This window comes from Mytilus galloprovincialis, chromosome 6 (assembly GCF_965363235.1).
Source record: "Mytilus galloprovincialis chromosome 6, xbMytGall1.hap1.1, whole genome shotgun sequence".
Taxonomy (NCBI): domain Eukaryota; kingdom Metazoa; phylum Mollusca; class Bivalvia; order Mytilida; family Mytilidae; genus Mytilus; species Mytilus galloprovincialis.
In genome coordinates, this window is record NC_134843.1 from 18118806 (window position 1) to 18142285 (window position 23480).

General features: G+C 30.9%; 2 protein-coding genes across 2 annotated transcripts; one reads left to right on the forward strand and one right to left on the reverse strand.

Moving 5' to 3' along the window:
- Window positions 1-3116: 3116 nt before the first annotated feature.
- Window positions 3117-14958, reverse strand: LOC143079108 (cyclic nucleotide-binding domain-containing protein 1-like). Its single transcript, XM_076254287.1, has 14 exons — window positions 14802-14958; window positions 13716-13800; window positions 12884-12994; window positions 12245-12291; window positions 11680-11854; window positions 11143-11291; window positions 10073-10209; window positions 9401-9459; window positions 9054-9132; window positions 8204-8336; window positions 7928-8034; window positions 5996-6146; window positions 5479-5546; window positions 3117-4176 (listed from the first exon to the last, which is right to left on the reverse strand). The coding sequence occupies exons 1-14, from the start codon at window positions 14875-14877 to the stop codon at window positions 4045-4047; spliced, it is 1509 nt and encodes a 502-aa protein (XP_076110402.1). The 5' UTR covers window positions 14878-14958; the 3' UTR covers window positions 3117-4044.
- Window positions 14959-15102: 144 nt separating this feature from the next.
- On the forward strand, window positions 15103-23480 carry LOC143079109 (AN1-type zinc finger protein 1-like). The gene is made up of 8 exons (XM_076254288.1): window positions 15103-15184; window positions 18188-18230; window positions 19179-19218; window positions 20173-20300; window positions 20781-20869; window positions 21532-21722; window positions 22239-22319; window positions 23077-23480. The coding sequence occupies exons 1-8, from the start codon at window positions 15127-15129 to the stop codon at window positions 23239-23241; spliced, it is 795 nt and encodes a 264-aa protein (XP_076110403.1). The 5' UTR covers window positions 15103-15126; the 3' UTR covers window positions 23242-23480.

Below are 23480 nucleotides of genomic sequence, written 5' to 3' on the forward strand. Positions count from 1 at the left end.
GTGTCATTTGTTTAAAGGAGTAGCGGATTTAAATGAGTACTTTATAAATAAGGAGATGTGGTACATGTATGATTGCCAATGAGACAAATATCTACCAGACTAAATGACTTAGGTTGCTGTACATCTCATCAACAATGATCAAAGTCCATACATCATATCAAGCTTTAAAAGGACAAGACATAACACTATTTTCAACAATTCAAATGAGAAACCAACTGCCTAATTTAGAAAAAAAACCAAATAACCAAAAACAAATATGATATATAGTAACAAAGACCAACTACTTCATTATAGACAAGGAGTTCTTGAATCGTATTCATCAAAGTTAAGTTTACATGTTTGTTAGGCGAACAATGAAGTATTTATTATTGTTTGTATGAATAGTAAAAAACTTTGGGATGAGTGAATTAAGTATTTCCTACTTCTGATGTGGTGAATACAAACACAGCTGTGGCGAAGTGTGTTTATAATGAGTCAGTTATTTTGAGTCACAAGAATTGCTAGTTTTCTTGCCAGAGGTCATTTGTTTTCAATGGTTACTCCCAACTTTCTCCTGTATTTTGTTTTATCTGCAATGATATAGCCAAGAAAACGAGGAGAGGTCAATAAAGTCATATTAGTCAACTATAAAACAGGTGTCAATAAAGTCATATTAGTCAACTATAAAACAGGAGAGGTCAATCAAGTCATATTAGTCAACTATAAAACAGGAGAGGTCAATCAAGTCATATTAGTCAACTATAAAACAGGAGAGGTCAATCGAGTCATATTAGTCAACTATAAAACAGGAGAGGTCAATCGAGTCATATTAGTCAACTATAAAACAGGAGAGGTCAATCGAGTCATATTAGTCAACTATAAAACAGGAGAGGTCAATCGAGTCATATTAGTCAACTATAAAACAGGAGAGGCCAATCGAGTCATATTAGTCAACTATAAAACAGGAGAGGTCAATCAAGTCATATTAGTCAACTATAAGACAGGAGAGGTCAATCGAGTCATATTAGTCAACTATAAAACAGGAGAGGTCAATCAAGTCATATTAGTCAACTATAAAACAGGAGAGGTCAATCGAGTCATATTAGTCAACTATAAAACAGGAGAGGTCAATAAAGTCATATTAGTCAACTATAAAACAGGTGTCAATAAAGTCATATTAGTCAACTATAAAACAGGAGAGGTCAATCAAGTCATATTAGTCAACTTTAAAACAGGTGTCAATAAAGTCATATTAGTCAACTATAAAACAGGAGAGGTCAATCGAGTCATATTAGTCAACTATAAAACAGGAGAGTTCAATAAAGTCATATTAGTCAACTATAAAACAGGAGAGGTCAATCAAGTCATATTAGTCAACTATAAAACAGGAGAGGTCAATCAAGTCATATTAGTCAACTATAAAACAGGAGAGGTCAATCGAGTCATATTAGTCAACTATAAAACAGGTGTCTATACAAAAGTTCAAGATCAAAATTGCCTGTAGTCGAAATAAGTTATCAATGAATTAGCATTTACTTTCAAAGATCTGCCTTCAACTATTCTGACAACAATAAACAACATTTACCAAAAAATATAGAGACCTTGAGGTTTCTTTATACTCACTTGTAATGATATTCATGAATGTGAATTTCACTAAACATATCGGTACTTAATAATGGAGCTGCTTCGCAATCTTCCAGTATATATATGATTTACAAGAGAGCTCACACGAAAATGTCTGGCCTGCTTTTCTTATCATGATTGAATTTATGTTGAGTCTGTAATATGAGGGTTTGCTACAAGCATCGCATACATTTAAAACAATAATGATCTATGTCATTGAGGTCAAGGTCAGATGAACCCTGCCAGACAGGTTCTGTACACTTAACAATCATACCATGCATCATATATAGTTGACCTATCGCTAAAAGTATCTGAGAAGAAAACCTAATTAAAAATACTGAACATGGACTAAAGAACCGTAAAAATGAGGTCAAGGTCAGATGAAACATGCCAGACAATATAGACACCTTACAATAATTTCATACACCAGATACAGTACATTAAGGCATTTGTTTATAGTACCTGATAAACAAACCAAAAAAAATAATATTGACCAATGAACCATGAAGATGAGGTCAATGTCATATGGAACTTGCTATTCTGATTACACCAAATACAGTAGCCCTATTGTTTATAGTACCTGAGAAACAAACCAAAAAACTTAACATTGACCAACGAACCATGATAATGAGGTCAAGGACAGATGGAAGGTGCTATTCTGCCAGTAAATTGAGAAAGAAAATAGGGAATCTGTCTAAGAAACAACAACTTAACCAAAGAGCAGAAAACAGTGCATCTTATAATTATTTCAAACACCGAATATAGCAGCCCTATCATATTAGGTCCGAGAACACAGTTATTGTTCTTCACAAAAACTTTAAAGAAGCAGTCACTGTACCAAGAGAGTGCATCAAGGACAATGGACAAATGGCCCAAGACCACATGTGGTTAATGTGTGTTTTTCGTTTTTCCTTTAATTATAGTGTATTTTTTATTTATTTTTTTCTTTCCCTTCCTCACTCATTTCTTAGTTTTTTTGTGGTTGAAATGAAAGAAGAGAACTGAAATAAACTTTTGGATGTTTTAATTTAACTGATTTTGATATGGAAAGAGTGATTAAGCCAGGTGCAAAAAGGTAATATTTACACTTTTTTGGAACATCTCTTGACTTGCCTATAGGGGTATGCATGTGTATTGGCTAAATTTGTAAGATGTTAACATGCAATTTTTCTTAAACTTTGATATGTTTTTGGACTTGTACTGTACATTACACACACAAAAGACAACAATATTTTTTTTTTAATAACAAAACGTTATAAAGAACTGATAGAGGAATTAATTGTGGTCTCGGGCCATATGACAGACAGAAACTCCTTAACATATGGTATCTACCCCCAAGGTATGAAGCATACACATATTTAACCTTCTTATTATATATATTGATGTTTTGTAAACTTCTTACATGTGAAACTTTATACAATTAGTTTATGCTGCCCCCGCAGATTGTCATCCCTATGTCTTGCATTCTGACACTTTCATCACAGGCGAGACAAAAATAATTGACAATAGTCAAGTAAAATATTAAAACATCATTTATTACCAACCTTTAAATGCTAAATGCTGACATTTAAAACAACATTTACACACAATTGTATAAATATATATCAATATACAAATAGAAAACAATATGGCTATAAAATGTGAGTTCTATAGTATCACAGAATCTTAATATGAATCATGTACCTTATAATTTTACAGTTTGATGAAAAAAAAATTACAAGTTTATAAAATAAAAATAGATGTAAACACAAAATACAAATGTATATGCCAATCTTAAATAAAGATAATAGCATAAAAATGATACGTATGATATTTGATTAAAAGATTATTACAAACAGTATATTAAAATTGATATTTCCAAGTATGACAACAACTATAACTATTGTTCTCTGTTTTTAGCTTACTGTGGATTCATTATCATTCGTTGAATTCAATGTTCTTGGCGAACCTGATTTTAAATGTTCAAAAAATTACAAATTTTATATATGCTGGTATGCAGACTTTGTTAAAACCACGAAATCAGATGTATACAAAAATGCAACTTTCCTTCAATCAATGTAATTGATATGTATTAAAAATAAATGAATCCTCAGTATTCAGTCACTTTTCCTGTGGCTGACTGTCATTAGGAGATATGTTTTGGTGCCATTCAAATTGCTTTATTGCATAAGAAGTAAACAAATTTAATTGTTTGTCTTCCCATTTATCTAGAGAAAATGTTATCCTATCAAAAACCTTAAAGACCAGCAAACTACCTCAAATATCTGATAAAAAGAAAACTGGAACTAAATGATAGAAGTCTTTGAAAATGGATGATAATTCAATGATTTGGCCAACTGTAGAAGGTCATGGCATCTATAAAGAGATTACAATAAAGATTTATCACAACACAAGTTTTGTAACAATCTTGTTTCTCTTTATGGTCAATGTGATATGTTTCTGTTAATATTTTGCCCATTTTCCATATCCAGGTCTAATTCCTTTAGAATTTATAACATCTACAACAACACTATGTTTAAACTCATTCCACTGTTGTTTAAGTTCTTGATTCATGTATTCATCTTGAATTTCATCCTGTAAATAAAGTAATAAAGGGAGATAATAATGTGTTCATCTTGAATTTTATTCTGTAAATATAGTTATAAAGGGATATAATGCATGTATTCATCTTGAATTTCATCCTGTCAATATAGTAATAAAGGGATATAATTCATGTATTCATCTTTAATTTCATCCTGTAAAATATAAGTTTAAAGGGAGATCATTCACGAAGTTTATACATAACAAATAGGAATTATTATTTTTTTTTATGATAGAAAATTAACATTAAGGTGGCTTGTGGGTACAAAAATTTCAGCAAAAAATTGAACCTTTATTTTTTCATTTCACTATTAGTTATTACTTTATGATATGGTAAAAAAATCGATTCGGTTTGCCCCCAGATGACTTTTAAAATGTTTATATCATTGAAAAAAGCTCCAAATTATCTCCCTTTGATGCAAAAATGCCATTTTTTGGCATTAAATTTGAAATATTTTTTTTAACTCATCGGTGACCTATATTTTTTAGTATTGTTTTCATATAAGCTGTACATAAACTAAATAATTGTAAAATTTGAGCCATTTCTGTAATTAGGTTACTTTTTTATTTCGATATAACTTTATTTCTCCTATTAGTTCAACAAAAAAAAGAACATTAACAAAAATGTATGCTTCTTCCGGAGACAGATTGCGAGCTTAAATGAACGGTGACCCCATTTTTTTATTTCATTTTCTTTTAAGTATATTATAAAGTTCATTTATAAAAAAAATATAGCGAAATCCTATATTAGAAATTTTTTTTGATTTATACCAAGGAGCCCCTTTAAGAACATTTTCTTAAGAATAATCAAGATGATACTACAACTGAGACCAAATATGCAACATTAAATATATACCAAAAGTTGAAAATATAATAAATAAAACATTTTGAACTTTTTCTATAGCATAATCAAAATGATACAGTACATACTATATGTGTGGCAAAACAAATTTACTTAAAAGAATTTTGGTGGTTGTGGGCTCAAACTCAAGCTGGGCCAAAACTATCCCTTGAAAATAGTATTACCTTCTAAGTTACATTTAGGAGAAAGTGCAAAGAATGGTCAACTTGGATTTAAGATAATCTGTCTAGGTAGGGTGACCGTGACATGTCTTCCTGCATACTTTTACTGTGTGAACTAGCGCGGAAAAAATCTGACTCTTCATGACAATCAATAACAAAATAAGGTTAAATTTAATCCCATTATGTTCTCATTCTGAATATGCATTTAATCTGTCGCTGGACATCAAACGGTCCTCAATCCATCCTAATTATCATCAAAAACAACACACTTACCTTACTAAAACTGTTAAATGTTGGTTCATTTGATTGTGTGAACAACTGTATTGTGACATCATCTAGTTCTGAAAGGAAACAAGAAACTGATTAAAACTTTACAAAACTACTTTACAGGAAAACAGTTCTCGCATTTTAGATTTTTCTGTTCTTTTGTTTATCAAATATCCCCATGATTATAAATACAAAACAAACTAAATTGAAATGAAAAAAGAGATTTGAGATACATTTTTTTGATGTTTTATGTTCACTGTTCAGGTGCAAAAAGGTTATATTTAGTTTCAAAACCGTTCTTGACTTTCCCATACCAGTAATTACATTATTTATTAAGGGTGTCACTGTCATTTTTCTAAATTTTTGATAAATGTTGGTACTTGTACAAAACATTGCATACACTGAATAATTTGCAGATACCTCACGTTGGATCTTTTTAATGGGACAAAACATTATAAGGAACAAATAGGTGAAATTATTTGTGGTCTATAGCCAATACATTTGCATCAGTTCTCTCCCTTACCTTGGATTCTCTCTGGTTTTATTATTCCTAATGATACATTTGTTGCTGTAACTATAGAACAGGTAATTGGTTCATCCTTTAGTACACTGATTTCACCAAACGATTGTGATACTGTTAATCTTCCCATAACTACATGCTTCATTTTCTTCTCCTGAAATATTGAACAATTATAAGAAGTAAGAAGCTTGAGTCTTTTAAAAATGTAAAATAAGAACAAATGAGTTTAAAAAAAATTGCCAATTGTAGCTGTTACTGTAAATGCAATAAAATTTTTGTGACAGATTTTATTTTGCAAATTTCTTAATTAAGAAAAACTCTTGAAATATGCAGTTGCATCAATTTGATTTTAAAGGAGGAAAATTGTATGGGACATGGGAAGCTTGAAAAAAAACATACAAACAAGTTATAGTTAGTTTTCTTGTTTGAACTGTTTAGCATTTGTAATTTCTGGTCCTTTTATAGCTGACTATATGGTATGGGCTTTATTCATTGTTGTAGCCGTAGACCTAAAGCTGTTAATTTCTGTGTCATTTGGTCTCTTGTGGAGAGTTGTCTCTTTTTCTTTTTCATATGTCTTTGAAACCGTAGAATTTTATTGAGGTTATAAATTACTTCACAGTATGTGTGGTATAGTGATTGTTCTTGGATATTCACCACTTATATTTTATCATTTTCACAATTTATCATTTTTATAATTTGAAAATATATTTCAGATATTGGTAATTACTTTAATAATAGATTGTTTTCTTTTGTGACTACATGCAAAATACTAAAAATATTTATAAACATTCGATGGGTGTCTCATTGGGGGGGTTCTGATCCAGGATCCCGCTTGCTTTTTTGTCAGATTCCCGTATCCTGCTTACATAAGCAATTCTCATTTTTTTGTAATTTCCTGTGGCCCGCTAGACTTCATTTCCCATTTCCAGGGCACAATAATTTGACTTTCACGTGTCAGGCTTACAAAAAATCAGCAATCCCGCATCACGCTTAGACCCCAACGAGACCCACTTCAATTTTACCAAATATGCAATGTTTTTCTTTTTGTAATAACTTTTTTTGAAAAAAAATTGTTTTTCCTCAAAGAGTATATATGTTCCAGACCATATGAGTATTTGGACCGTACGCGTACGGTCCGGACCGTATACGTATACTCGTACGGTCCGACCATACGCGTACGGTCGGACCGTATGAGTATACGCGTACGGTCCAGCTGACCAGACATGTTTTGAGATCATATGGGTTAAAAACAAATATTTATCAAAATCTTTATTTTTAGTTATACAAATTGTTATTATTACAAATAGATGGATGAAGTGAATAAGCGAACAATTGACATTAAATATTTGTTTAATTGTATATCTGAATCCTATTTTGTTACTCTGGCCCAAGGTGACACTAGTCTTGCTACCACAAGGAACGTCATACTTTTTTTTTAACATTAACATGTTTTGTTCATGCATGTTCCTTTGCACATGCATTTTATTTGTAAAGTTCCTAAATATTCTATGACAATTGTCCTCCCACATTATGTTTACTTCCGATAACTTCAATTTCAATGAGCATACTGGGCTGCAATTAATGAATTACTGACATGCTAAATTCAGGAGATTAACAGATTAAATAAGCGTGTTTTTTTTAAATAGTTAAAATATTAAGTTTTTATTTCAATTACTATTGAACTTTTTATATTAATTTGAGATATAAGTTATGTTGATCTGTTATATACATTTGTATCTAATAAACTTGACCAACTTCTTAATATTAGTCCGACCGTACGCGTACGGTCCGACCGTATACGTATTTTGAAAAAGTACGCATACGGTCCAGACCGTACGCGTACGGTCCAAATACTCATACGGTCTGGAACATATATACATTATGCTTATATTAAGCATTACAAATCACTTATTAAACTTAATAAAATCTTACCTTGTGACCAGCTTTTCCTTTCATAACTTCCACTTGACGTAAAACATGGCACTCTCCAGACTTAATAAAACCAATATAAGGGGCTTTATAACCTTCACTCACTAAAACTGAAACAGAAATTGTACAAATTAAAAAACCAATATATCAGAAAAGAGAAAGCAAAGACTTTTCAGTTAAATTCTTTAGTACTGTCATCCAAATCAGAAGAAACAGCTAATAAAACATAAAGAATACTGAAAAATTTGCAAGAGAATTGACCTCTAAGGTAATACTTACTTGTATTTGGAGGGAATGAGACCCATTCAATTAATTTGGCCACTTGGACGATGGTCTGGTCTGACCAGCCTTGGAATCTACCACATGTTAACAACAAATTCTTCTTCTCAGCATTACCTCTAGTATCTATTTGCTGAAAAAAAAGAATGTATATTCTTAAATGTTCAGGAGATGAAACAGAATCATATACAAGACAAATGTCTAAAGACTCAAAAGTCTTTATCAAAGGTGTTTCATTTGCTCAAAACTAAATATGTCGGTGCAAAATAGTGCCTAACCCTCAACAAGAAAATTAGCTTATTCTGACAACTGTTTGGCAACCATAATAAAGTTTATACATGTATCACTCACATAGATCTATAATTATTTGTTTCTGGTAGTAAAATATGCATATATTTGTATTCATATTCATTTTACAATCACATACATTTAGTAAGCATTTTATTTTAATCTTGGTCAGCAACATAAAGTCCAGGAGCCTAAAACAGAGGCTCAATGGCAATGATACCATGACCGTTGACAAGTTTATGACAAACTTTATCTCACACAGAAAGGGCTAGTGCATATTGCAAATTTTGAATGGAAATGGGGAACTTGTCTTAGAGACAACAACCCGACCAAAATGCTAAGTAGTTCCTATTTCTCTTTTTTTGAATATAATAAGATATTTATGAATTAATATGACTATAGTAAATGTGTTGTCAAAAGCTCTATAAGGGATCTAATTGTAAACAAACTTATTCTATGATATACCATTTTAATACAGTTAGTTCTAGATCTCAGGACTGGGTTGCTAAAAACTATGGCTAAATTTAGTCATTGGTTAGCTTATGTCTTAAATAAAACTTACTGTTATAACTTTAGTATAATCTGTTGATAAAATTTTCAAGAATTCACAGTTTGGCTCTACGGTTTCTACACTGAAAATCCTAAAAGAAATATAAATGTTTTTCTTTAGTACATACATACATAATATTATCTGAAAATAATATGGGACACTATACTTAATGTACCATACACCAATATAATATTTGTGTTTTGAAATAAAAATAAATGTCTTATTTGTATTCAATGTTATGAAGATCAATGGCACTTCTTTTTCAAGGTTTTTATATAGAAATTCAAATAAACAGTTCTCATTTTTCACTTGCCATCACATTTGAGGCTACTACGGGGGCATACAAAAATATGACTTACCTTGAACCCGGTTTTCTTTCAACTTTATCTAATGTACCAAAGAAATCACCTGGTTGTAACTGAAAAATTTGAAATAATTGAAACAAACAGGAAGAATTATTAAACATTTGATGTATTTATAAAGCCATATATTTATACAATGTTTGTAATACTTGGCAATTTGTTGAAGACTGTATAATTTCTTTAAGGTCTGCAATGTTCCATTCATTTACAGTCTGTGCCAAACTGTTTTAGGGTTTGTGTGACCGAAAAAGAAATTTGATTTTTTCTTCTATATTTTCACCTAAACAATCTAAAATTTTATGTTTGACTTAATGATTTTTTTGTCTGGCATTTTGTCGGTCAGACAGAGTTTGGGATACACTACATTTACTAGGGTAGGAATACTCATTGCTGTCAGGCGACAAAGGGTCGTTTAGGCTACCATTAGCGTCAAATTGATTAAAATTGTCAAATAATTATCATTACCGTTATTTTTGGAAAAAATTTAACATAATCTGATAAAATCAGTTTATTTTTTTTAACATATAAAATTTTATCATCATGCACCAAAAATTACACCGTTGAACAAAATGTATCATAAACAAGATACGAGCCAAACCTGACAGACTGGCATGGATAGTCAAGTAAGAGTATATTTTACATTATTTGTTTGTCCTATGAAGTACTTACAACATCTTTAGATTCCTCTGTAAGTAATGGGGTTGGTGATCTGGAATCTACAATGTTGTCTGGGGTATTCAAATGAGGGTAGGTCAAAGGTCGTACTGAACCTTTTAACACCATATATAAACCATTTCTACCAAATACTGAAATGAAAGAATACAATTATAGTCAACACCAACAGATACAGATTTGTAAATTTTGATTAGTCCTTGTATCATAATATACTTTATAACTCTTTACAACACGTACATTCCTTAATTGTTTGTCCATTATTCTCTGTTCCTTTTATAAGGGCCTTTTTTATGCCACATTTATGGGCATTATGTTTTCTGGTCTGTGTGTCCGTCCATCTGTCTGTCCATCCGTTCATTCTTCCATCTGTCCGTCCATCTGTGCCGCTTTAGGTTAAAGTTTTTGGTCAAGGTAGTTTTTGATGAAGTACTAGTTGAAGTTCCAATCAACTTGAAATTTAGTAAACATGTTACCTATGATATGAACTTTCTAATTTTAATGCCCAAATAATTAGAGATTTTATCCCATTTTCATGGTCCACTAAACATAGAAAATGATAGAATGGATGGGGCATCTGTGTACTTGGGACACATTCTTGTTTTTCTCTTTTCTGTAAATCCTTTCTAGATTATAATAGACCCTCATAATTAATCTAGACTTTTATCAATCTAGAGCCTGAGCTGCCTGACATATGAATATTCTTGTTAGTTTTTAAAGAAAATATGTTGACCTCTGTATTTTATTACATTTTTGTTGCCTGGTTGATGCTTACCCTTTATTTATTTTATTTACATATACATAGACAAATAGTTGTTAACTTCTACCTTATTTGGTCTCGGTTGGAGAGTCGTCTCATTGGCAATCATATCACATTTTCTTATTTTTATAAAGATAATATCAGCTTTTTAAATATCACACCTGCATCAATCAGAGACATCAATAAAATCACAAAAGCTCTGCAATTGGCTCATACAGCAAATAGTAATTGACTGTTTTACAAATACAATTTGCTTGTATTTACTTCTAATTATATAATAAAATATAAATACTGATGACTCCATTACCTGTAAAATCTGTATCTTTCCACTGCTCAAATAAAGCCACAACACACAGTTCCTTAAGAATATTATCTGGAACATTGTCATTGAAAAATCTAAATGTTTTGAAAATTGAAAACATTTTGTCATTGTCTGAGGCAGTCCTTTCAAATGGTCTGAAAACAAAATAATATTATGGAATTGATAAATGCATAGTAACAAATTCTGTGCAAAATGTTGGGAGTTAGGTTGTATATTTTTACAGAAAGGTTTTCATGGATAATTTACTTTAAATAAAAAATGATAATATACATATATGTATAGTACAATTTTAAAATAAAATAAAAAATATTTTTGTTTATTTTTAGTAACCACTCTGAAAGAGCTTTCAACATTTTCTCATACTAATATAAATATACAGAACTGTATGCATAATACAACTGTTTAAAATTTAATAAAATCTTAGAATAGTACATTTAAAGCAGTGTCTGATTTATAAACTGTATTACAACAAAATGAGTAAATATTGATTTTCTTTTTAATCCATGTATTTGAAATACTTACAATTTCCTGAGAAGTTTTCTTAGAGTATTTAAATTATCAGCTCTGACAGCCTCGGGATGTTCACTTTTCCTTTCCTTGTGCAACAAAGGGAGATAATCCCTGATGTCATGTGTTATCTCATCTATTGGATAATTCTTCTTGTCTCTTACAGCTTTTAAATCATCTGTTTTCTTTCCTGTAAAAAACAGATTCAGTTTATTTTGCTGATTGCATTTTAACAAAATAATATCATAGATATCTTTTGACATATTCATGAAAAAGAAACATATATTCCTTACAATTTTCCCTGTTACACAAAAATTTCATTTTTCAGCAGATTTTTAACCTATGAAAATAAAAAATCATTAGTTCAGTTCATGACGGTGTTTGATGAAAGTTATATTTACAATGTGCTCTGTAAAGTTCATTGTTTAAATGGTTTCAGAAACATTGCTTCTATGAATTATACATTTAATATTTGAGAGAAAAAAAAACAAATGATTATCTCCCTTCAATATCTTTAATTATATTATTTGCATTTCTTCTCATATGGTTTATATAATATGCTTATATATAATCAGCTTACCTGTTGCATTGTGGGTAATACTCATCTGTGATGAAAACTTGTCTACACTACAAAAAACAAGAAAAGTTGGCAAATATATTCACGCTAATCTGTTACAATATACTGCTATTTATTTTTATATACATCCTGGAAGAGAAATCACTTTTACAGTTTCAGTACCTGAATCAAGAGACATGTATTGTGTACTTAGTTCACAGTTTTCTTTTTATTTTGGTTTGTATTTGACAATATTTATTAAGAACTTTCTTTAATCTTTGTTTATTAAGGATTTTTTGCATCTTAAAACTATGATTTCTTTTTGAGACTGAAGTATGTCGAAAGTTTGAATTTTCCATATCAAATACTATAGTTGATTTAAGTAGAACATAAACACAGGAACAACATTAATATTTGTCATAATATTTATATAATGTTTTGATATAAAAATATTAGGATATCTCCCCTTGTTTTTATGTGAATATTAAATATACTAATTAGATGTGGAATATATTTCATGAGATAGAAATTATATGATCAAAAAAATCTTCAGGTCAACAATTGATCTACAACAAAAGTGTGTACACTAAAATTTTTAATGAATAAATCATGCTGTGTTTACTAATGAGGTAGATGAATTTCAACAGGACTATTAAAGTTTACCTTTTTTTGGACTGTGCATGAAAAATTCTTTTGCTTGGTGGTTTGGCAAAAATTTCTTTGTAATTTGTCATAAAGGTTTCATGTGCTTCTTCAGAGCTTTTCTCATCCTCTCTGAAATACATTGAACACAGTATATATGTAATGGCATAATTACGATACAAATAAAAAAAGCATAAAAGAACATACTATAAAAATCTGCACAGGAAAATTACTTGTACACAAGCAGTGTAATATTGTCTCTTATCCTGCTTTCGACTGTCTTTTGATATTGTGCAAATACTTTATTAAATTACTTCCATTATGTATCACATGTCCTTGACATCATACTCTTAAACTTAGCACAACAATAACAAAAGTACAAAAACAAACTGATTTAACATAACAATAACATATTGAAGTAACAAGAATATGTACCCATAGGACATGATATACTCAACTAACACTATCACATTTCTGTGTTAGGTGAACCATGATATCTAAGAAAAAGAAAAAAAAAATATGAAAATTTCATGAAATGTGTAAGATGCTTTATATCAAGATGGGGAATAAAAATTGTTGAGAATCACATCTGCACCCTTTCTGTCAAAATCAATAGGTCAGGACAGATTAAAATGTGGAATGCTGATTACGCATTGACTACTGTTACTCTTCTTGCTCATAAAAGGGATAATGTGATTTGTCTGAGAATGTGAACAGAGACAATTGTATTTATAAAGTTCTTTTTAAATTGATTCTGTATTAAATATATATAATTATACAATATCGTAGATAACACGTCTTCAACTATCAAATACCAGCTAGAGAGTTCTCTTTCTTGTTTAATGATTATTACCTTCCCTTCAATCCTTCAATTCCACATAACATTTTTAACTTTTCATAATCAATTGTTGGAGCAGGAATATCTTCATGCTTGTGTGCTAAATTGAAAAGAAAAGAAAGCAATGTTTAAAAACAAATTTATAGTGTAGTATAATTTCACTGTATTTTTGTGTAGCCTATGGAAATACATTTTTGTACTACAATGGTACTAAAATGCAATATTCTATTTAATTTACATTTCCAAGGGGCATGACTCTTTTAAAATTCATTGATCAGCACTTCATTTTTGAATATGTCCTAGACAATGTAGGTATAACTGTATGTATAAACCTTTAATATAAATTCCATAAATACATTGTATCTGGTATATATTGTGCACTTTAGAGCATGTACAATACAGTTTTCTTTAGAAATTACATTTATAAGGGACAAAATTCATAAAAAAAAAGGAGAAGCACTGATACAAAGGGGAGCAATCCTGTCACAATTCAGCCCCCCTCCCCCACCTCAAAAGTCAGTATACCATTATGACTCTCACACACTGTATACCCTAGCTATAATTTTTCTCTAACCATTATGGATTTTTAAGTCAGGCACCAATGTAACAGGGGAGCATGATTTCATTACAAAATTGCTAATCTTCATTTGTGTCTGAATCCCCAGACCTCTGTGGCAGCGTGTAAACCGACTGAGTTAAGGCAACCGCTTATGGCTGACTAAGTAAAATGTATCTACCACATATACTATTAAAGGGAAGCAATCCTGTCACATATGAAGTCACAATTTCCATTGAAAAGGTGCATGAAGTCATATGAGGTACAAAAACATACATGTATGATCTAACCATATACTTCTACTTCTACCGATAGGCGGCCACCATCAATAAGTTGATTATTTTGCCATTTTTGAATGCGCATTTAAAATTTTGACAAGAAATAAGTATTAATTGATAAGAAATTGTGCAATACATTATATATACAGTGAATTAAAAAACATTTTGGAGTTGATCTAGTTTATATATATATATTATTATAAATTATATATTCAATTTTATTTTCATTTGAAAATATATATATTTTTTTAAAAGCATATTTCTTACTATCTTTGGGTTTCTTTCCAAAATGAGCAACCCATCCTGGCTTTGAAATACTTTTTTCAACTTTAACTAGAGCCATTTTTAGAAATACTAATTCTTCCCAATCCAAACGGGCACCTGCTTTTTGTTTATGCCGCCATATTGTTTACAAAATTGTCCAAGCAACGAGAATATTTTCGGATTATACCTAACATAAATATGATTCTTATTATTAAGAAAAACACATTTGAAAGTAACAATTACTTGAATAAAATTTGATAATGAATATTATTGTAAAAATAAATGCGAAAAATATATTCAACATCTCACGTTCGTGTCGTTCCCCATTATGGCTGAGTTCCCAAACGTTGGAAACCACTGTTCATTTGAAACTTGTAAACAACTAGGTATGGATCGTAGAAAAAAGTAACATATTCCTGATTTAAAAAGAACAGCAGCCATGATGAAATGTTAAAACATATCTCCAGAAACTGAGAAAATCTCATTATAAGTTGATTGTTCTTTGTTTACATCCAGCATTATCCAGTAGCAAGTATAATTTTCATGTATCAGTATGATTGGGAAGAAAACAAATTACCAATAATACAACATAATTTCCTGTGATATGGGCCAAGAGGAATGAATGACAGGGCTTCCTTGGAAAACAATGGAATTATAATGGATACCTTTCCTCGTCAGTTTTAATCTAGCGGCGTACTACAGTACATGATATATAAGGCATGGAGATGTTATTGTTACAGATCAGCTCAATTATCTATAGTAAAGGATCTTACAAATTAATGCAAGATACAGTCACAGAAAATAATTATATTCATAAGTACGTCTGAGTCAGTGACAACTCTACAACAGATGTATCCATCGGATCGCCATCAATGATGCTGATACATGGCTGTGTACATTATGTACATGTATATACAACTCGTCTAAACATCAACCCAACAATGTTAGATCTGTAAATTTGCTTTCGCAAATTTTTTGTTCTTCCCTTGCCGGGATTCGAACCCATGCTACTGTGATATCGTGACACCAAATCGCCTGCACTGCAGCCGTCCCGCTAGACCACACGACCACCTGGGCTCTACAAAAATAAAGCTTTCAGTGGCCGTGTGTTACCTTTCCTCGTCAGTTTTAATCTTGCGGCGTACTACAGTACATGATATATAAGGCATGGAGATGTTATTGTTACAGATCAGCTCAATTAACTATATATATATATAGTGGACATAATTTTATGTACTAGTCTAGTCCAAATAATTATGACGTCTGGCACTTGGCTATTTTTTTTTTTCCTGGGATTCCTTCCTACAAGGACATAATTATTTGGACTAGTACTAGTCTTATTTTTATTGTGTTCATTTTTTTGTACATAGATTAGGCCACTAGTTTTCTCATTTGGATTGTTTTACATTTTTCATTTTCATTTTAGGGCCTTTTATAGCTGACTATGCAGTATGGGCTTTGTTCATTGTTGAAGGCGGTACGGTGACCTATAACCTATAGTCATACCTGCCAACTTTCACGATTTAGGCATGTACTACACCCTTTGTCACGATTGCATGATTGGGATCGTGAAAAAACATCTAAAACACGATTTTGTGAAAATCTACATGAACTTGTGTTGTATTCATCTGTGTGTTAGTCAGAATTGTGAAATCGTGAACATGGCAGGTGATTTTTCTCCTTCAATGAGGTTTTTACACAGATTAAGAATGAAAGCATGGCTTATTTGCAAAATTCAATAATGCAGTACTACCATAAAGATAATAAATAGTTGTTTATTCACTAATTTATTGACATTACACTTACTGTAACATCTGTTATTTATGTATTCAATTAAATTACAAAATCATTTAAAGTACAATGTACTATTCTTTATTTTTCACAAGTTCCAAACAAACAGGTCTGGAACCCCCACACATGATGGATATCCCTTTAATGAGGGACTATCCCTAAGTAATAGCCTAAGGCAAGGGGTCATTTTACTATTGTACAAAATGGAATAGAAAAATTTAGATTTTTTTACTTAAAAATGAAAAAGTTCATTATGATTTATATTTGGAACAACTTTTTAAATGAGGGGTCCAATTTTTGAAAATTTTGAAAAATAAAGAAGTTAAAGTCCAAGAACACTTCAAAATTCTTGGTACATGTGTTGACCATATACATGATATAATACCAGATACATGTAGATCATAGGATGTACCGTATAGTTCTTTGGGGAAAGATTTCTTCAAATAGTATGAATATGTGCTCATTTGTAGTTTAAAAAGTGGGTTTTAATGTCCTTTCATTGAGGGGTTACCCTAGGTGTTGTTCCCAATCTGATAAAGGTCCTTCTTTGTGCATAATTTTAAATTGGAAATGTGAACAATCATGTTATATCCTTACACATGAAAATAAATCCTGGGGTTATAGCTACATGTTCCTCTTTTCTACTGATATAATAACTAGAATCATGCAAATAAACTTGATAAAAAGGCTTGAAAGCTCATCATACAAATATGACACTTTTTCTAGTCCACAAAACAGCACGTGCAAAATACATCACAAAGATTTGTAACCTTTGTCTTTGAAATTGTTGTCGCACACAAAAACATGGGCACTTTCAAAAGTTGGCAGGTATGCCTATAGTTGTTAATTTCTGTGTCATTTTGTCTCTTGAGGAGAGTTGTCTCATAAGCAATCATACCACATCTTCTTTTTTTATATATGGACATGATAGATAGAAACTGCCTTTAAAAATGAAAATCCTCAAACATTATCATATTTAAAGGCCTTCAACAATGTACAAAAAATGAACAAAAAACAAATATGTATCATATCAACAAATGAAAACCCCTGACTTAAAACAGGCACATACATACAGAATGTGGCAAGATTAAACATGTTAGTGTGATCCCAACCCTCCCCTAACCTGGGACAGTGGAAGAGTGGTGTAACAGTACAACATAAGAACAAACTATAAAAATCAGTTGGAAAGGCTTGACTCATCACATGGATAAAAATACAAATACTACAAATACAAGACGACTTGGCTAGTACTGCCACATCCACTTGTATAAAAATTATTAACTTGTTCATCCCAACAACAAAAAGACGCTAAGTTCAGATCTGAAAGTACTCACAGTTATTAACAGCTAGTTGAAAGCCACTAACAACTAATAAAAAAATTCATGCATCTCAGACTAAATTATCAATCAGTACACATCCAACATCCAATGGATTTGGTGTAAAGACATCATAAACAGTCCTTGCAATGCCAAGATACATGTATCAACAGATTGTAGATCTATGAATGTGTATATGTATATAACAATAATATTTAGTTTGCTTTTAATTCATCAGTTTTTATTTAAACTTCATTAACTTGTGATTTTTTTTTTTTTTAGATTTCCTGTCATTTGTTTGTGACAATTGTACAAAAACCTTTTGGTAAGTTTTTATTTTTCATTTTTTTTATTATTCTTTACATTTATATCTTATCATTTTAATCTGAAAAAAGTACTTTAAAGTAAACTATGATATATATATATATATATATGAGAAGATGTGGTAAGAGTGACAATGAGACAACTCTCCATCAAAGTCATAATTTGTAAAAGTAAACAAACCATTATAGGTCAAAGACTTGAAAATACAGCGCCTTGGTTAACATGGTTAATATCGAACAGCAAGCTATAAAGGGTTCCCTCAAAAAATATCTTCACTTTAAAACAAACCTGAATTAAAGTCTGTTAGAACTGGACTGAATTGATATGACTACACAACAAATCTAAAATATACAGCGAAAATTATTTTGGTAAGTCACCAGGAAGTCAATAGATTAGTTGTTCTTTTGGCGGCGATGATAACACAAACCAGCTTGATGTGTAAAAATATTTATTTTCACTTCAACAATGTCATGAATGTTCAACTTCATTGTAAATTCCATAATCATGATAAAAAACACAAGACATTCATTTGAATGATAATAAGATAATTTGACTGTTAATTTTTTTTTATCAGAAAGCAAATTTCATGGAGTTCATTTTTTTTTTGGTTTAAACCAAAAAATATATAAATGTGTATATATTCATGTGCCAGGCCTACTCACTGACACAAATATTCAATTTACATGTGATAGAGGTTACTGGTGGGAGAATTGATTAGAGAGGATCTCCAGTTTATAGAATTATATTAAAGGATTGAACGTCATTTCAAAGGATTTTATTGGTGTATAAACTGGACCAAGTCAATAAAAAACATTATAAAAGTTCTTTTAAAAGTTTATGAGTGACTTGGTCCAGTTTATATACCAATGCATTCCTTTAGAAAGGCGTTTAATCCTGCAATTAATAACTTGATGTATTTGTTTAAAAAAAATTACATTGTTATTTTCAGTTTAGAACACAAGTTTCCTGACACACATTCCTGTAGTTTAGTAAGTGTATAATTGTTCTTAAAAATTGTAAACGTAGACATATAGGTATTGGATCAATATTTAGTCATTATTTGAGTGTCTGTGTTTTTTATGCCCCTCTGTAGTGGAGCGGGCATTAAGTTTTACCCTTGTCAGACTGTATGTCTATCCAAACATACGTCTCAAACTTGGTTTTTGTTCTCTAACTTTATTTTGCCTTTACCAAATGTTATGAAACTTATACACAATGCTTCTTACCACATTATTCAGATCAAGTTCAAAATCAAGTGGCTATACTTATACTGTTCTTTAGTTATGCCCTTTTCTTTGTCTAATTTGAATTTGCCTTTTCCAAATGTTATGAAACTTACACAATGCTTATTACCATATAACACAGATCAAAATGGAATTTTGGTGGTGTCATTTTTACTGTTCTAGAATTATGCTTACTTTAAAAGTCCTGACCAAAACATACCCTAACCTGACATAAATAACAGGATCCCCATGCAAGATGGTATACAACTTTACCTGAGGTTGTTAAAGGCATGTAGGTGTTGCCCTCTTGTTAGTATTTGGTTCTTTTCACAGCCATTTAATACCAGTATATTGTTTAACTGATTTAGTGTATAAACATCTTCACCTGACCAAGAATAGTAGCTTAGGACGTTGTGCAATGCTAGATTTAGATACTGTGGATTCAGAAATCATTATGATGTTTTTATTAATGCAGATAATATGAATTGGGTAGTCTTGCAAAGATTAAGAACTTGCATTCTGATATCAGGTACAAATATCTGTTTACAGATTTTCATGAAATCGCAGTGATTAATCAAGAATTCTTGTCCATTCTTAAAAAATCGCAATAATTTGTGAATTTACAGTATGAACATTTCAAGTTTGGAAGACTACCAGTATATATGATCAGTAATGAATGATGTTGACACATTGTATCACATTTTGTGTTTTATTTTTCAGGAATTTGCCACATCCACAAATAAGAAATATGAAGGTGTCAGAAGTTATAATTGTGTTTATGATAACTGTGATAAAAGGGAGCTATTGCCAGTTGTATGTGAGAAATGTCATCTAAATTTCTGTTTAAGGTATGTTCTATTTATGAATAAAAAATAAATCAGGTAAAAACTACTAACACAGTTTCCCAGCAACATGTGGTAAGACAAGAGGTCAAAATACTGTCTCTAATGAAGAGTAGATGTCTTTATTATACAAGATTGTTTCATAGTCTTTAATAAGATGACAAGTATATATAATTATTTATTTCAAATGATTCAACTGAAGATAGAAAAACTACAACCAAATTAATTTCTTAATATGTAAATAATATGACAAAACATGCATTTGTCAAAGTTTCTGGCTTGGATGAATATGCAGCTTTAAACTTTTTTTTATTTCAACTAATATTCCTTCCCCCCTAGCCTTATCTTATAGGTGATCAATTTATATACATATATGCATTTTGTAGATAGACACAATAAAATTGAGAAAGGAAATGGGGATTGGTTTCTGTTACAGTAATATGACAATTGAAAAGTATGTGCATTAACTCCTCAATATTATTGTAGCCACAGACATCCTCAGGAACACAAGTGTACAAAGTTAGAAGTAAAGGAGGAAAAATGTCAAACCGCTTTGCATGTACAGAAAATTCTTGGTATGTCGATGAATAATGGGCAATAAGAATTTATATACACCATCATGATCAGAAACACAGAAAAAAATTAGGAATGAAGGAATGAATTTTATAAACAAATGAAGGAGATGAGAATGGGTTTCAATATCGCTGGGCAAATCTGAACAAAACTTTGACACAATTGTTCCTATGGTAGTACTGAATTCAATGTTGCCCTGGTCAAACATTTTGCTATGAGCATGTAACATGCTGTTGATTAACCTGAGCTTCCCCTTAGGGTTTTTTCGGTTTCAACATCAGAAATATTTTTAAAGCATTTTGATAAAAATAAAAATGAAATTTGACCACCTCCAAGAATGAAAGTATGTAAAGTTTACTTATACTGCTTAAAATGACATGACAAATCAGTGGCGGATCCAGAACTTTTCCTAAGGGGGGCCCGCTGACTGACCTAAGGGGGGGCCCGCTGACTGACCTAAGGGGGGGCCCGCTCCAGTCATGCTTCAGTGATTCCCTATATAATCAACCAAATTTTTCCCACGAAAGGGGGGGGGGGGGGCCTGGGCCCCCCTGGATCCGCCTATGCAAATGATTTACATACTTGTTAATAGTATGCATAGTAGGGTCATTGTTAGATCGAATTAAATGAGAATAAATTTATATTTGTCTTGGTTTTTTTTCAGAATCAAAACCATCAAAGCAAGATGGTAAAAAACCAAAGAAAGCAAGTAAAACTGCTGCTAAAGTAGCTCTGATGAAAATGAAGATGAAAGCTACTGGGGAGAAGGGCACACCAGAAACTGAAAAAGTTTATATATTGATATATCTACCTAAAACATTGTCACTTGCAGCAAAACCTATGTACTTCTCAAAGGTCTCTGTTGGATTGTATTATCATTATTGTCCATGTTTTGAAAAATTCATTTAAGCTCTTGTTTATCATTATAAAGAAGTTCTATGGATTTTTTTACAAAATTTATATAACAACCTTATTCAGACTTGAGATTAAAATAATTAAAAGACACCTACAAAACTAAAGCTCCATTTATTATGTCTTGAAAGAATCTTAGAATGACAGTTTGGGGCATTTTTAAGATGTCCCCTTCAAATCATAATTCTTTACCGAAAATATTAGTTTATTCTCAAGTGCCTCAAATTCTACATGTAATTAAGCTTTGAAAATCATACATTTTATATTTTAGGACATCGAAAAGTCATTCTATATGAACAGTTGTTAAAAGTCCTTTGGTTCTTTTGGAACACAGCATGAATAAAGTAATTCCAAATTTTCATTAATTTTTTTTTCTTGTAAGTCATTGCCAGTAGACTTATTGGGTATGGAATTTTAAGTTTTTGACTTATTATAGAATGATAAAATATTATGTTTCAGACATGGAGTTTTGGTAGAATTATAGATTTTGTTGCCAGTTCTGTTCAAATGAAAAATGAAAATAACACAGGAAGCGAAAAGGTACAAAAATAAACAGCACAGTTTAGTGCATGAATTCCTACTTAATGTTTACAACCAATGGGGCATATTATCAAATTTTACAATGGGAGGCCTCAATTCCATGGTGGTTTATGTACATTGTAGCTGGCTAATAAATACTTGGATAGGGTGCTGAAATTCTAAATGTTAAAAGTATGTTGAAGTCATGACACTTTAATTTGCCAAAATGAAAATACAGCTTGTTTAATGATAATTGCTAAAGGCTATAGTGGTTTACAAACAAACTTCTTACTTCCTCCTATGAAAAAGAGGACCAAAATCTAATTTTAAATTTTATCTTATTTTTTTTTTAAATATCAGATGCTATTCAATATTCAGGCTCAGCTCAAATCATTATGTCTTACCTTAAAAGTTGCTAAGGAATATGTGAATCCTCCTATAAAAGTAATAGGATGTGTGCCATTGAGATAGCTATCCACAAGAGTCCAAATGGTGTAGATAAAAGCAACTATAGGTCAGTGTACAGCCTTCAACAATGAGCAAAACCATACTGCATTATCAACAAAAGGCCCCATCATGACATAATGCAGAAAAATTAAAATAGAAAACCAAATTGCCTGATTTATGTACAAAACAATTACCAGGGTAAGGAAAAACAAATATGATGGACACCAACCAAAGACGATCATTAAATTACAGGCAGAAAAAATGTGGTGGGGTTAAACATGTGTGTGACCTTATTTATTTTATTTAAAATATATCTTATAACTTTTTACAGAAATTAAGATTATTTAACCATGAGAGTGGAAGACTATTACCTATGGAGAAAACATTAGACTCATTGTTAAGTGAAGAAGTTATATTTAGTGGATCATCAGTGATACTGGAATATGTTACCACAGAATGTTCTCAATTAGACAATACAGAGGACTATAAAACATGATACAGTTCACAGATATAGGACCAGGATTTTATTAACAGAGGAAAACATGTTATTTCCTGAGTTTCATCAACATGCAACGGTGAAAAGATGAAAGCAGAACTGAAAGAGTCATAGACAGACCATTCTAAAATAAATCTGACTACGTTAAAAAATGCACCTTATTCTCATATTAGGCCATCACTGTTTATTACATGAAACATAGGAAGTTGAATCTTTTGAATAAAGTAAATTTTATCAAA